Here is a 17,001-nt window from a genome sequence, read left to right as displayed (position 1 = left end):
TAGATCATATGATGGTTCTATTTTTAGTTTTCTGAGGAACCTCCATACTGTTTTCCATAGTTGCTGCACCAACTTACATTCCCACCAACAGTGTAGAAGAGAAATCCTCCAATAATCTTTAGGGTCTAGTATTATAATTCAACTAATTTAGCTTTCACAAACAGAATAGTGACTATCTATACAGTGTATAACTTCTTAGTGAATTAAACTAAACATAAAATGAAACTTTAAAATACACCACCTTCCAAAATTATTCAGCCATTTTGTAGATATACTATAGGTTTACCTATTTGATGCCACTGAGTTTGATGGCTTACATGTATATGTTATTAACAATTCAAGACATTCACATTTCATTTGCATTTTATTAATATTTCAGCTACTTATTTACTTTAGACACAACTTGATGCTAATTTTCATGCACTCTCAGTAGGTCAACACAAACTTCAATACATGACAATGTGGACCTGTAGCAAGTGAGCTGATGGTCATATAGTGTATATAATTTATTACACTATTTTTCTCTATATTCTCCAATACTTACTGTCAAAAGAAAAGATCTGTGCATGTCCAAATACATTATTGATGAAATTATTAGCTACCAGTAGTGTCGCGTCTGGTATTATAAGTTTTCTTCACTTTCTCAGCTAAGTATTACCTTTTTATTTGTTTGAAGGAAGAAATCAGATCATTTGGATAGGCAAAAAAAGATTAAACAAGCCTGAAAACCTCCCACTTACAATATTTCTATGTAAGAATTAGAGAAGAGCATTTAGGCATAGAGCCTCCAAATATAAAGAAAAGATAATCATCCATGGAGTGCTTCATTCTTTAGAAGCCTCCGTGATAAGGGAGGGGGCATATCTTTTGTACTTTTTGTAAAGAGATTTAAACGCTAAGAGGCCCTCCTTCTCTCAGACCATAGGGCTAGAACCAAAGGGGGTTTGGAACTTCCCAACTTCACAGCAAATGATAATCTTGTATTGAAATAAAAGGCAAGGATGACTCAGAATGTAATTAGGGTTGTGCATGTAAGCAAATGACACAATATAACTTGCGGTATTAAAAAAGAAGACAAGGCCCAGGAAAAGGCTGCTGATGTTTCCACACAGAGACAAGGCATGCAGAATGAGAAGAAAAAACAAAACAAAACAAAAACTCCTCAGTTAATAAAATACAGCAAAGGGGATGATAAACCTCTGAATTTTGTAGCTGAGCATCCCACTTGTTGCTCCTCCCCATCTCATCATTTATAGAGTGGGAACACTTGCAACATTTATATCTAAAACAAATGACAGAGGAGAAAAGATTTCTAAATAGACTGAATGTAAAAGGCAGAGCTGGAGTCCCATTTCTAGTCCTGAAAATAGAATGCCTCTGATATTTTGTCAACATGCTTGTTAATGTCACAACAAGATGAAACAGGCACAGAGCACCCTGGCACCCAGACTTGTTCATTGTTTAACCAGAGGCTGCTGATTTGTTATTCAGGTGCTTTTTTATTTTTTAACATGTATTTGTTTTTGAAACATTTCTCTGTTCACATGAAGAAGGGCAGGGGCAAAAAAGACGTGAAATTTATCTACCTGTACTCTAAAATGTCATCTCACAGCATGTTCCAATACCAAGCCAAGAAATGGCTTATACAGGATCCCTGCCAATTGGCAAAGGCCTGAAGATTACTTGGCTTCCTGCAGTGCCATCCTTTTCTCACACAGCAAACCTCACAATTTACTTTGCAATGGTTTCAATGTTAATACTACATTCCTTTTGAGATATAGAACAGGGCTCAGCAAACTTTTTTTTGTAAAGGCCTGGATATCAGATTTAAAGCTCCGTGGGCCTTCTGGACTCTATTGCAACCACTCAACTCTGCCTTTACACAAAGAAAGCAGCCATAGACAATACATAAGCAAATGGGTATGGCTCTGTTCCAATAAAACTTTATTTAAAAATAGGTGGACAGTTAAGGAACGAGTGCAGATGTATTCTAATAAAGTTTATTTACAAACATAGGTAGCAGGCATAATTTAGGCCAAGGGCCAAAGTTTGCGGACTCATGTAATAGATTATGGAAACTCAGGACTAATTAAAATTTCTCCCATTAACATAGTTAGTAGGGAAATGTATAGAATATAGTTAAGCCTTATTTTCATACATATGTTTAATTTGAGTTGAAATTTGCCCATGGAATTCATTGATTTCTCTAGTCATTAAAAATAAATTATTCTTTCCAACTATGTTCCAGTCATTGTGCAAGAAAAGTAGATCTGCTATCAAAATAATATATTAAAAATTAAAAAAAAAAAAGAATTAGTGAACAAAACAGGCACAGTCTCTACCTCACAGCACAGAGGGTCTGAGAGAATAGATATGCAAATATTTACTGAGGTCTACTATGTATCATGCACTCTTCTACCAGTAAAGGTATACTGTATGGAACAAGACAGACAAGGACCTCTGGTGGTGTTTACATGCTTAGTAGAGGCAGATGGAATAAATTTTGTGACAAACAATAAACAACAAAAGATCACAGTGGTAAATGCCATGAAGAAATTATAAATATAATGATAGAAAATCACTTAGCAGAGTGAGGAAAAGTGGTAGGTAATGGTGCTCAAAGAAGACTTTCAGAGAATATTTCTGAGCAAAGGGCTGAATGAAGAGAAAGAGCCATTTATGCCAAGATGTGGGGCAAGAATGTTTCTAGCTAGGCAAACAGCATGTAAAGTCCCTGAGACAGGAATGAGCTGGGAGTTATAATAAGAAGGCTAAAGTCATCTGAGTGTCTGGAATGAGGGAAAGGTTTAATAACTGAGAAATCCAGAGAGGAGTGTGGGGCAGATCATATAGGACCTCATGGTAAAGAATCTGGATTCTTTTCTCACATAATGGAAAACTGTATAAGGATATTAAGGAAAAGAACAATACGTTCTTATACACTTTACACCGAATCAAGAATTACATATGAGATGAGTGCTACTAAAAGCTCAATGTGAAATGGAAGTCAGGAGTAAGGAAGGGCTGCAGTTACCCATAGGAAAAAACCTATTTGCCCTGATCCCAAAACCTGAGATCCATCAGAGGAGACAGTTTGAGGGAAGGCTTGCTCCTTCTTGCAGAGACACTCAAAAGGCTGTATTATAGCTCCAAATGCCCAACTTCTGGGGCCCAGAAAGTCTGCATGCCTTCTTGGATCTTTCAGTTTTAAATATAACAATCAAAATCGAAGTATTCATTGAAAAGTTAATACAGAGCTCTATTTAGCTTGAAAATCAGGGGTTATTCTCAAATGAAGTTAGTGGAGAAATTTCTACAAGTGAGTTTAAAAGACAATTGTTATTCCTATTAACATTTCTCAGCAATTGACATTTTTTCTATCTCTACGTATAAATAATGGCTTCCCAGATGGCTCAACAGGTAAAGAATCTGCCTGCAATACAAGAGACACAGGAGACACAGGTTCGATCCCTGGGTCAGAAAGATCCCCTGGAGAAGGAAATGGTAACCCATCCAGTATTCTTGCCTGAAAAATCTCATGGACAGAGGAGCCTGGTGGGCTACAGCCAAAGGATCACAAAGAGTCGGACACAACCGAGTGACTAAGCACGTGCATAAATCATATATGAATATTTTATTCAAATTTAACAACAAATCTTTAAAAACATACTTGTTGACTGTCTGCTCATTTTACCCATTCTAGAAATCCCCTCACGTGCAAATAAGAAAGCACCCTCTCTGGTTTAGTATTGCACAGTCACCAGTCACTAAAACAATCCACACATGAGAAGTCAGTTCTAGTTACTTAGATTCACATGCGCATATATTATCCTGTATGCAATAAATGTTTGCCTATTAGTCTGGAAGTACAAAGTTATTTTTCATCCCACAGGAAGATCTAGCTGACCCTCAAGTAACTTAGAAGCCAATTTTGGCATCAGAAAGCAGTTGCAAGTTCCCTTAACTTGCTTTATTTTATACCTAGCACCACCCACACATTTTAGCACTTGCTATTTTTTATTTTTACATTATGATGATAACAGTACTATTATTCAGACATTTAACAGACACCTTGGAAAATATAAAGGTGGATAAGGAGACATTCACTACACTCTGGGGACTCATAGTCTTAAGTAGGCAAACAGCCCTCAAGACAAATAATGAAAACGACAACAGCTACACAACATGGAAATGCAGTACTAACATGATATGTACAATGTGATAATACTGGAGAACTCGGCCTTTGAGGGTAAGTAGAGTGTGGGTACATTTCACGGAGAAACTGGCAATAAAGCTGACTCTTGAAGAATAATTAAGAAGACAGATGGAGTCATAGAAGTTTTTAAGATCCTAGACCATTTGGCTAAATACAATTTGGATAATTAATACCATATAGCCTAGACTCAATATCTTTTAATGTAATATTAGGACAAAAATGTTGCATGATGCAGTTGAAAGGGAGCAGAATTTGTCACGCCAAAATATGCCTTTTGGCATAAGGATTATTTCAGGCTGATTTTTTTTCTTTTTTTTTTTGTTGTTGCAGGCTGATTATTTTTAAGAAACAGCAGACAGAGGAAAAGCTCCAAAAACCAAGTAGAAATTAGCCTTCTAATTTACATTTACAAAGGAATTTACATTTACAAGAGAGATCTCCATTTGTAAGGATGTGGGCTTCCCAGGTGTCCTGGTAAAGAGCCCAGGCTACCAGTGCAGGAGATGCAAGAGACCTGGGTTTAATCCCTGGCTTGGGAAGATCCCCTGGAGAAGGGAATGTCTACTCACTCCAGTATTGTTGCCTGGAGAGTCCTGGAGAGTCCCATGGACAGAGGAGCAGTCCACAGGTCACAAAGAGTCAGACATGACTGAAGCAACTTAGCACACCTGCACACATACTCACTCTCTGTATCACAAGAGGAAGATGACTAAACCTCTAGCAACTCTATCAACAGAGGAGGCATGGATTTAAATCTTCATTACCCTGAAAACCTGGCTTGCCTGAGACATCTTTTGTGTTTAGCTGGAGACAGTATTTGAGGTCATTTTGGGGTGGGGGCAGGGGTTATTCAGTTTTCCTGGGTGCAGGTATACATATTATTAAACTTCTGTTTGTTTTTCTCTTGTTAACATGTTTTTTACTATAGAGAGGCCTCAGTCATGAACCTGGAATGGTAGAGAAAGTATTCTTTTTCCTCTTCCACATGGTCCTTTAAGAGATAACTTAAAATATAGTTGGGAAAGTAAAGTATATACACAAAATGTTAATAGCACATAGTAAGTGCAGACTGCAATACAAAGACAATGCATTCATTTATTCAATCAACAAACATTTATTATCTATACTCTATGGAGGATCTCCTGGAGGAGGACATGGCAACCACTCCAGTATTCTTGCCAGGAGAACCCCCATAGACAGAGGAGCCTGGCGGGCTACAGTCCATGGGGTCACAGAGAGTCAGACATGACTGAGTGACTAAGCACACACACACACACACACACACACACACACACACACGGATGATATACTACTCTAAGCCCTGGGGAAATGACACTGGACAAACACACAAGGAAGTCACACTCTAGTAGATATTAATATGAGTTGATAGGTGTAATACAAGGGTTTTTTAAAAAAAGATTATCACCATCATTGCTGTGCTGTGCTTAGTCACTCAGTCTGAAGAATCAAAGCTACTCCATTTCGTAAGGTTCCGGGAAAAGAGCCTTTGGAAATCCCCTGACCTCACCCCACCACCTGTGAACCAATCAGAACCTTTGGCCAGCCCAGGAAATTCGAATCAAGCCCGGGAAAGGAGAACCAATCAGAACTCAACACCTAACCCTTCACCAGAAGGTGACCAATCAGACCCGGAGACTCCCATTTTTCGAATTTTTTGCGCAATAATACCCTATATAAGCAATGTAACCCAGAGCTCAGGGCTCCTCCCTATAGCTGCTGCCTTGGTATCGGTGGTATCGGTGGGAGCCCCAGCTCGAGCTTGGTAATAAAAACTCTCTTGCGTTTGCATCGGATATCGGCTCCCTGATGGTCATTGGGAGATTTCGCGACTTGGACATAACATTTGAGGGCTCGTCCGGGATCTCCCACCAGCTCCACGGGAAGACCAATCTGGAGAGTCATCTGCAGCTGGTAAGCTTTTTTCTGTCTTTCTTTTCACTCCTGGTAGGGCCTGGTTTCTGAGACCGGTATACGACTCAGGTGAACACGCCAGAGAGTCACCGGTGGCGGTCGTTGGGAGACGTCCCTGACCTCGGCATGGAGGGACGGAGTGCCCCTGTTCTCTGTAGACGATAGTGGGTCACTCCCACTGAATGGCCGGAGGCCGTCATCATTCGGTTTTACCTCTGGACTCCTGGAGGTGTATTTCTCCTGTCTGTCTGTCTGTGTGGCTGTTCGTATTGTCTGTGTTAATTTACCAACATCTGACTGATCCAGGGACGATGGGGCAACGCCATTCTAGCCCCACACCTCTATCCTTGGTTACTGATAATTTTAAGGAAGTCAAGATGCGCGCTCATGACCTCAGTATAGAAATTAAAAGGAATAAATTAATTACCTTTTGCAGTGCAGAATGGCCGACCTTCCATGTAGGCTGGCCCTCAGAAGGCACCTCTGACTTGGGAACTGTACACCGAGTCCGAGATATCATCTTCTGACCGCAGATCGGACACCCTGACCAAGTTCCCTTTGTCAGCACATGTGTCTCCTCGGACAATTCATTTCCAAGTGTAAGACAAGAGCCCAGTTTCGGGCCCTGGAAGGGGTACCTCTTCCTGCAACAAATGGTGACTCTGGCGGGGACTCTTCTTCGCCGAGACTGACATCCTGACCACTCGGGGTACTCAGGGGCCAGCTTGCCTGTCAATGGACCAGACCCAGCGGCCGCAACTGGGACCCTTTTGTCCCTGGTCTCCTCCTGATGCGGACAACTGGCCAGAGTGCCCCAACCGGTAAGGAACAAGAGACTATTGATCTCTCTCCCCTCCTCTCTCTATCTCCTCTCCTTAACCCTTCCTATCCTTCCCTGTTTTTCTAGTCTCCCAGTCCTGGACGCAGGAATCTGGTCGAAGGGCCCTCAGCCTGAGCTGAGGATTGGAGACTGATCACCTCCTCTTGGCAGAGAACTCGAATTCTGGTTCTGATTTCTGGTAGGGCCGAGTTCCAGTCTCCCTTCTCTGGAGGCCCAGGGGAAAGTCCCGTAACACCTGGGTATCTGTAGGTGGCAGGAGACGTCTGTAAGGCCACCCCTTTTGTCCCCCCTCTCCCGCCTCCTCTCCCTTCTTTTTCAACCTGGCTTCCTTTCCTTCCTTGAAATCTTTGATGTTAGTACTTGGATCTGAAGTTCTGTGTCTCTATAGGAGGTTTTCTGAGAGACTGTATTCTTGTATTTAAGGGCTTCTCTGGAGGAGCCGAGGTTAAAGCGTCTGCCTGCAATATGGGAGACCTGGGTTCGATCCCTAGGTCGAGAAGATCCCCTGGAAAAGGAAATTTTGCTTTGTCTGGCAACCATGTGGTTTAGACCTGCCGCCATTTTATTAAAACTTGATTTTCTTTCCCTGTGCCTTGAAACCAGGGCTCTCAGGAACACTTATCTAGACCATCTCTAACTCCTGACACTGAGGAAAAAGGAAAAAAAAAAGACTTGAAGCTAGATCTTACACTGTGTCTGTCTAAATATGTCTTGGTAATATTTTTATATACGAGCTCTATTTACTTGGCTTATAAAAAGGTAAGCGCTTACAAATCAAGTAATTCTAAATTAAACAATAAATTCCAGGTTTATGTGAACTGGGAAATATTCAGTGTTAAATACCTGATATTAATGTTTGTTTGTTGACCTATTTAATATAGACATGTCTTAGAGTACTTAACGTTAAGTAAAATATTTTCATTGTACCTAGGTTTAATATGAGTTAAATATTATATCTGCTACAAGTTTGTCAACAAGAAAATTACCTCAAGAAAAAAAAAAAACTTCTAAAAAATGTAAATGAGATATGAGCTTTTATATAAACTCTATTAAGAATAATTATTCTTTAAAAATATCCGTCTAAAATAGTCTCTCCAGACTGGTGTAACTTAAAATCTGACCAAATGTTCTAAACCCTTTTAATTGATCTCTTTGATAAAACTTCCTAAATAGAACTCTTTTGAAGTTCTTTTGATCTCTAGCTAACTTTGGGATGTTTCAGAGGGCCCCTGGAACATCCCAAAGAGAGATATTAAACTGTGCTTATTTGGTTGGTTAAATTACATGGAAAAGATTATCAGATGAGTAATAAATCCGCTCAGGTTATAATGTATGGTAAAATTACTAATACAGATATCCTAAAAATTATATGGAGTTTTTAACATTCTGATATGTCCTGGTATTTTAATGGAAAACCTGATGACTTCACAAAAGTTAGCAAAAGGACTGAATGAACCAGTGAATATGCTTATAACTTTTATGGTTTCTATCTGAAAAATTATGGGGTTGAAACTTATGTTTTCAGGGAGTAGGGGAAATCTTCCTCTCAAACTAATTATGACAATACTTTGGTAAAATTAAATGTTATAAACAAAACAATTATATTTTCTATCTGACTCCTCCAAAAATTGGAATTTCTTAGGTTTCCAGTAAGTTTATCAAATGAGTTAGGAAGGTTATCTCACAGATACAAAAATCTCAAGAAATTTTTGAGATCTTAAAAAGGGAAGAATTCACCTAGATTTGTTAGGAAAAATCTGTGATAAGTCTTTGGTGTGAGTTTCCCAGCCCTGTTTTATTTTAAAAGTTCAGTCTGAGACTCTATAAATGTTTCAGCAAAATAAAAAGCCTATGATCAATTGTGGTTATAAAAATCATCAGACCAAAATCAGTGAGAACAGACCTATTTTGCAAACAAACTAGCCTTAGTTTGGTTATATTTAATAAAAATAAGGGTAACTTTAAGGAGAAAAAGATATTTCAAAATGTTAAATACCAGTTTGTTAATGGAGGTCTGCATCTAGTAAGACTCATGTCTTAGATAGTTCTTTGCTGTTATGTGATATTAATGTAAAATTTAATTGAATTCTTGAAGAACACCCTAAGTTTGTTTCTGAAGCTTATCTCAGTAATCTATCTTTGGATGAAGATCAGATGCCTCATGACCTACAACCAGAACTGGAAAAAGACATAATTTAAGGGACTGTCTCCAACATGGATGGAAGGACTCTTTTATCAGGAGAAACTACACTACACCAGGATGAGAAGATGACGACATCAGAGGTAGACAGCTTCCCCGAGATGCTGGACCTGATTCGTATGATCATTTATGTTTTCTTGACTTCTTAGACCTTTGCATATAAGTCAAATGCTTTTCTATCATAGGCCTGATCCTATGCTAGTTTTAAAAATCAATCCAACTGTTGGGTTTGTGGCCAATTACCTGTGTCTAGTTCTGGGTTACCTTGGTAAATTTCTCTACTACCAGACTCTCACTGGTTGGCCCTGAGAAAATTTACTTTAAAAAAAAATTAAATCATACTAAAGATAATCAGTCTAGTGACACTAGAAAACTGGGTTATGTGCCTTATAGATGGTGCCAATATATAATTACCCTGGAAGATAAAGATTCTACAGGGAAGACTAAGTCAGATGACCTGAAGATATACTGGGCTACATCTAATGGAAGTTCTTAACATAAGTCTTACTTGTGGCTTTACTAATACTGCTGGCTATGTTATTTGTATTTCACCTGTTTAACAAAATCGCTGTTTCTTACACTGTCAAATATGTGTGTGAGGCCTCTAATAGAATAATATATAGTCCCATATGACATCAATGATGGTAACAGTGTAACTCTAGATATGGCAAGAAGCAACAAGAGGGAATATTTTCCTGGACCAAAAAGCTAGTAAGACAGGTTGTCCAGAGAATTTTGGATACTGTTTTATGGCCTAGTCCAGTAACAGCACATTGAGTGGCCTGTCAACAGAATCTTTGCCAAACCTGAGAATGGACATTCTCAGCACCATGGGATAAAATGGTCATACAGTGCCCCCCTCATAATCATGGTCAAGTTTATGAGCAAAAAGGGGCTCTGCCAACTGAAAACTGACACTCGCCATCTGCATCTACAAAGATTAAATCACGGCCACTGCAACTGCTGACTTTCAACGCCCCTGAAAGGAGTTCAGGGTGAAAATCAGGAATGAGGCACTCTGTGCTCTGGGAAAAGCTGGTAGAACAGGCCTTCAGATAGTTAGATCTTTTCAGGAGAAGATTTTATGAGTCCCAATTCTTGCATCTTCTCATACCTAGAGAAACACTGACGTCATTAACGGTGAAATCTGCTTTGGCTATTAAAGAAAAGTTTACAATTAAAAGTCAAAATAGAGTAGCTATGGTTCAGATATCCTGAGAAATAACTAGGTGATGCTATGGGTGTACTTTCAGATTAGACCTTGTATTGCTAAACACTTGAGTTTTCTGAGTCGTGTCAGGCTTGGATGCCACCATTTTCAAAACAATGTCTGCTGGAAGCTAGTAACCTTACTTTTTATAAAACTAGGCAACTGGCTACATGGTTACAAGTCTCCCTGAAGTGCCAGGTCCAGACTGGGTTTCAGGCCTATTCTTCTAAAAAGAAATGAGATTGATTTTGTCTATTAATTTCCAGTTATCACTCCTACAACTACTTCTAATTGGGTCTGTTACACCAAAATGGCAGACCAAGAGATTAGGATTTTAATCATACAAGACTCAGATCTAGAACTTGGAACTCAGAAATACTTCCAATTCAGTGTCTATACTCCAAGCTGGGGCAGTCCTATGCCCCATTTTGACAGAAAGTTATCACAATCATAGTTGCCTAGTTCCCTAAAATTAAAACTGAGCAGGACTCTGTGGGGATCTGGAGTACAGATCTGTTCTGTGTTCTCCATTTCTTAGACTTTGTTCAGCCTCCTTGACCTTCCTGAATTCCAAAGCTTGGTTTCAAACAATTGCTAATCAGGGAAGGGAGGGGATGCAAAAACAGAAACAATCAAAGGTTGGTACAGCCTCCAGGCAGAGTCCTGGTTCCTACTCAAAGAAATATGCATAACAATGTCTTTGAGCCCCCACCCAGGTGGAAGATGGTAACTTCAGACTGAACACAAGATTCCTGGAGCACAGCTCTGTTGCCTCACCACCAACCAATCAGAAGCAGTCACAAACACTGCAACCCTCACCCCAAATGTTGCCTTCTGTTTCCAGGACCAGAGATGACCATCCTGTTAGGTCTCCTGTTTGGCCCTTGTCTATTTCATCTCTGAGAGGGGCCAACTAAATTGCTGTTACTACGAGGGTGGAAGTTGGTTTCAGATGTGGAACACCCCAACTTAGATCAGGTAGAGAGAGAGACTTCTGCTCTATTAGGCAGGCCTACGCCCATGCACAGCAGGAAGAAGTTACAGAAGAAAGAGACCTCCGCCCCAATTCCCAAGAAGTATCTTGAGTATGAAGTCTCTCAGGGGGGCCTATGTGCTGCGTTAGGGGAAGAATGTTGTTTTTATGTAAATCACTCGGGGGTAGTTAGGCAGTCCCTGGCCAAGATAAGAGAAGGGCTGAGTCAGAGAAAAAGAGAAAGAAAAATATCTCAAACCTGGTTTGAATCCTGGTTCAATTCATCCCCCTGGTTTGCAACTCTCATATCCTCCTTGGTGGGGCCCCTGATTATCTTGTTACTGCTACTCACCCTCAGGCCATGCTTACTAAACTAACTAGTGGCCTTCATTAAAAGCCGCATCAACGTGGTGCAGCTCATGGTACTCAGATCCCAATATGCGGCCCTACCAACGGTCCCCTTAGCAGGAGACAATATAGAGCTGACCTCAGACCCATGATTGGGTCTGTTCCTGAATCCTAGAGAAGTGGGGAATGAAGAATCAAAGCTACTCCATTTTGTAAGATTCCGGGAAAAGAGCCTTTGGAAATCCCCTGACCTTACCCCACCACCTGCGAACCAATCAGAACCCTTGGCCAGCCAGGAAATTCGAATCAAGCCCGGGAAAGGAGAACCAATCAGAACTCAACACCTAACCCTTCACCAGAAGGTGACCAATCAGACCCGGAGACTCCCATTTTTCGAATTTTTTGCGCAATAATACCCTATATAAGCAATGTAACCCAGAGCTCAGGGCTCCTCCCTATAGCTGCTGCATCGGTATTGGTGGGAGCCCCAGCTCGAGCTTGGTAATAAAAACTCTCTTGCTTTTGCATTGGATATCGGCTCCCTGGGGTTGAACTCAGGTCTCCCGCATTGCAGACAGATTTTTTACCATCTGAGCCACTAGGGAAGCCCTTGCTATCATTAATGTTTCAGATAACTGTATGCTAAATCCTAATTCTCTGAAGCAAAGAATACAATATTCAAGTAGAGAATGTTGTTAGTCAAAAAGTGCTATCAAAAAAAAGCTATCCAAGCACTTCATTAAAAGTTTCATTTATTAATATTCTGATGACAATTCATAACTGCATTTTATACTAACAATACATTAATTTTAGCTAGTGTGAAATAGTATAGTAGATAGATCTTTGCTCTCTGTTACAAGGCATGTTTTTAACTCAATTTATTTATACTTTCAATCAAAAAAAAAGACAAGACACCATTTGGCAAAGGCAAACAGACTGTCTAAGCATTCTCCCAATACATTTTAAATACACGTATTTGTGAACTTGGGGTATATGAGAGAAAGAAAACAACAGTTCAAGAAGCACAGGATGTGGAATAGACATTCAACAATAGAGATTTCTGTGTCATAGGAAAGTAAAAAGGAATCACAAAAAAAAAAGTGGCAAAGATACAAAGGCCTTTTGTACTTACGTTTACTATCCTAAGATCTGGTCACTCTCACGTATTAGTATGATTTGTTAATAATTCTGAAAAGAGCTATATGGCAGAAGAAAGACAAACCTAGACAGACAACCCAGGAGTTCATCCAATAAAAGTGTGACTTTTGAACATTTATGTATATTGCTTTTACTGATTTAAAAGTAAGGATGATACTACAAACCTATCTCATGTTGGTGTTAATCAACAAGTTATCATGGAAAGCTAATCTCCAAGAACTAAATCTGTCACATCAAGAGACCAGTAACGTAACAGTTCCAGCACTTATGATGACCAATACATTCTATGCCCCACTGCCCACCTTGCCTCTCATCTTGTTCAGTTACAAGACCAGAAAAGTTGAAGAATGAGATTGGAAAGTGTAAGTTTCACATATCGACTTATAGTGACAGCCAGTCTCTTGTGAATATTCAAAAGAATCCAGTTTACCAAACATCAAGCAGGGTAACAGATTAACATAAATTATCATTAAGTTGCTGCTAGCATTGATAACATACATTTTGCATAAAAAAAATTCCCAATAGTGATGACATGAGCTGCATAATAATCACGTGTTTGATTAATTATACTGTTGAATAAATGGATGAATTACTTACACTGATAGCCTCAGTTTCTGCAGTGCATTACTTCTGATCCTAATACAATTACTGGGAATCAAAATAGAAGTAGTACAAATTACAGCATTAAGTATACCAAATGGCTACAATAGAAAAGATTTCCATTTGAATTATCAAAATAAATACATTGCATGAAACTTAGAACTTGAAGTATAGAAAACTTCTAATTAAGGGAAACTTATGAGAGCCTTTAGCAAGTTCTTTGCTGAATGCATTTATTTGGTTTCTTGATCCTCCAACCAATTGCATTAACAATGACAAAAGATATGCAAATTCAAACGGACAATTGTCAAGCCAAACTGCTCTGACTCAAACTAACAGAGACATTGTCAGCATACATTCTGCTTGATTCATGCTAGCAAGGGTCAATTTCACCAAAAAACATGTTCATAGTTATGCTTGGCTATAATCTGAAAAGTATGCCATAATCTTGACCAAAAATAATACAAACAAAAATCAAATGTATTTCAAATATTAACATATGAAGCATGTGCATGATTTAAACCCAGTAGAATCATGTCTTTATCCTGTTACTGTTAAATAACTGCACAACAATAAAAATATGTATTTTCATGCTTAAATCATCATTTGGATTGTATATTTTAAGCAAACAAAATATTACATTTTTGGTAGAATAACTCACTGAAGACAATTTGGAACTAAATTTCCCTCTCCACCTTCCTCAATGACTCCAGACTAATTTATAATGGTTATATTCTCATTTAAAACTATATGAACAGTATATTGAGAATAGTAATAAGCTATTCAACCAAATTCATTTGTTCATGATGGAAATAAGTTTTGTGAAAGGAAAAAAAAATCCTATTATAAACTGCTGCTGTAATTAGTGCCTGAAATTTAAGCTACATTTAATTAGTGCCTGAAATTTAAGCCATGTTATCAAAAGACTTCAGAATTGTTTGTTTTCTATTATTTTGCCTATCAATGTATTTTTTTCACCTGTAACCTACAATAGGAAGATCAACTAAAATTCCAAGGTTGGAATAAAACTACTAAGGTTTAGTTAACTTGTCAAATAAAATAACAGTGATCTTAGTTCAGTCCCTAGTGGACAAAAGTAAAATAACTATTACTTGGCATGATTCAGCAGGAGGTGATCTAAGTGAGTGTGACCACACAGAAACAAAAAAGAGCATTTGTCCTTTCCCTATCTTTTATCTTCTTAAAGGGTTTGTTCTGTTAACAGACTAACATAAAGAAGACTAGACTGCCTGTGTTCCTACCCTACACATCAAGTGAATTTTTAGCAAAGATCCCTGGGGGAGAAGCTTTCCACAAGTGGGACACTGACATTGTCACCCTTCCAGCGACACATTTGAACACACTTGTTATCTGCTGCTTACTTGTTACACAATTAAACACAGAGCAAAGAGGGAAGGAATTGCAGAAAGTGTGTTATTTTTCACTGGCATATTTTCAACAAAAACTTTAAAATGGTTTATAGAGAAATAACTAAATATGATGCTTGATTTTTATAAATTGGAATTAAATGCATACTCAACATTAACATTTATCTGGATCCCCACATTGCACTGTGTGTGACTATAATGTCTTGAGGAAAGAGGCACTTTAGGGACATAGCAAAATCTACATGTCGTGTTCAGCCCAAATCTGCAGGTGCATGTCTTTTCACAGTGGGCAAACAACCTCTTCCTGATGAGTTCACATTCAAATATATTTTCCTGATTTTTTTCTCAAGGACAGAAGAAATATATGACAGAAATCAGTCTTTTACTATTCTACTACTTGCTGAAACTGTTTCCTTTACATACTTATTCAATTTCTTCAATCAAATATCATACTTTGTATTTATCCACATTTTATATTAACTTTACTAGAGGTTGAAAAATAAGTATCTGGTGATGACTTTCTGTCCTAGCTGCACAAAATTTCAGGGTGTAAAATTTATTTGATCCTAATAGTACTGTTGTTATTATTTAATTTTTTCACCAACTTACTCAAGACATACACGTTTGGTTTTTTTTTTTTTTTAAGCTGGGCTTTGACAGTCATAAAAACTCAAGCTGAATTTTAAATAAGAGAAAACCAAAAATGTCACAAAATGTGCCAGTGTTAGGCACACAAATGGGGTGCCACCATACTTTCAGAGGCACAAGACTACAAAATCTTGGCTCACCCCTTTAAGTCATAGGGAGAGAGCCGTCTTGCATTTGCAAACACTGCCCCCCTGGAGCAAAAGGTAAACACACAAATGGCCCCCTAAGGAACTCTTAAGTTAGTTGCAGCGGTAGAACAGAAAAGGCTCCGTGCAATTAGAAACTGAAAGCGTTCACTTACTTTTTGCAGCCACTGAGTATAATTTTCCATCACATGCTCCAGATGTTGAAGTTTCTGGGAAGAGAAATCCTGTTCCACGTGTGGAGCATCTCTCTGCAGAGCGTTTGTGTTGTACTGGTCTGTCGTACTCTCACGACAGTTACCGTCGTGTTCTGGAAGAATGAAAGTGTAGGCACATTGCCCATGTTGAATCCGGTAATATCTTCTCCCACCGTTTTCTGGACTTCGGCGCTGGTTGCTGCACCCTATGTGAGTCAGAATAGCAGCGAGGAAAGCAAAGGAAAGGAAAACTGTCATTGTACTGCCGGCACTCTCTCCGTGCCTCTCGAAAAACTCGCTCCTTTCTTCTGACCTTTAAACTAGTTCTTTATTTCAGGTAAAACTGCTTGTTTGTTTGACTTTTCCCTTTCACAGAAAGTTTTGTAGAAGAATCACAGAAAACTAGCCATTTTTAGCTTTGTTCTAAAATCGTATTTTTTTTTAATTTCACCGTAATGATAGTTTCCTTAGTTAAAAACTTGAGATATTTATTGCATAGTAGCTGAGATTTATTGTTTCCTCTCGGTGTAACCGTTCAGCGTAGAGCCTGCCTGAGTCAGCTGCGTGTACATATTCTAGACCCTTTCCTCTACCCTATCTGCTGCAGATCTGCTATTTTCTCCCAGACCTCAGTGAGTTTTATTAAGGTTGCACATCCAAGCCAAGCTGGAAGCAGGCAGCCTTTCACAAGATGACTTGACAAGAATGCATGAGGGTGCCCCTATGCTAAGGATTGCTGATGGCTTGAAGCGAAGCGGCTGGATCGTCTTACACATTGGCTAGATGCGCATGACCTCGATCGTGTATGGCCCTCCCGCCCCTTCCGCAGACAATTGCCTTGAGCCTTTAGCAGATTCACTGAAAATCAATAAATAGAGCAGTCCACCTTAATACACTTTTGGTGTGTATGCTGACCTACTAAAATCCAGCAAACTAGAAGTATGTCTTTAAAGTTTTACTTAATTGGGGAACCTGAAGAAGAAAACTGGCACAGTTTCCAAGAAAATTATTTTTTATAGTGGATGATGAATCTGTACAATTATTACTTTTTTTAAAAAATAATTCTTTACTCTGGGGAAAAAGACATTAAAACCATTTTTAGAGATGGCATTTATTCACTTAGAATTTCAGGAAATTATCAGGAAGG

The 17,001-nt window shown here is 38.9% G+C and overlaps 1 protein-coding gene across 1 annotated transcript in view; it reads right to left on the bottom strand.

Moving 5' to 3' along the window:
* The window catches only part of ANGPT1 (angiopoietin 1), a 298,338-nt gene extending 281,548 nt beyond the window's left edge, over positions 1 to 16,790 (bottom strand). The window contains exon 1 of the mRNA XM_069600381.1: positions 15,816 to 16,790. Within this exon, the coding sequence (XP_069456482.1) occupies positions 15,816 to 16,112 (297 nt within the window). The 5' untranslated portion in view covers positions 16,113 to 16,790. The remainder of the gene's footprint in view (positions 1 to 15,815) is intronic.
* Positions 16,791 to 17,001: the final 211 nt, after the last annotated feature.

The sequence above is a fragment of the Ovis canadensis genome, chromosome 9, assembly GCF_042477335.2.
Source record: "Ovis canadensis isolate MfBH-ARS-UI-01 breed Bighorn chromosome 9, ARS-UI_OviCan_v2, whole genome shotgun sequence".
NCBI classification, from domain to species: Eukaryota; Metazoa; Chordata; class Mammalia; order Artiodactyla; family Bovidae; genus Ovis; species Ovis canadensis.
This window is presented reverse-complemented; position numbering and strand designations above follow the sequence as displayed.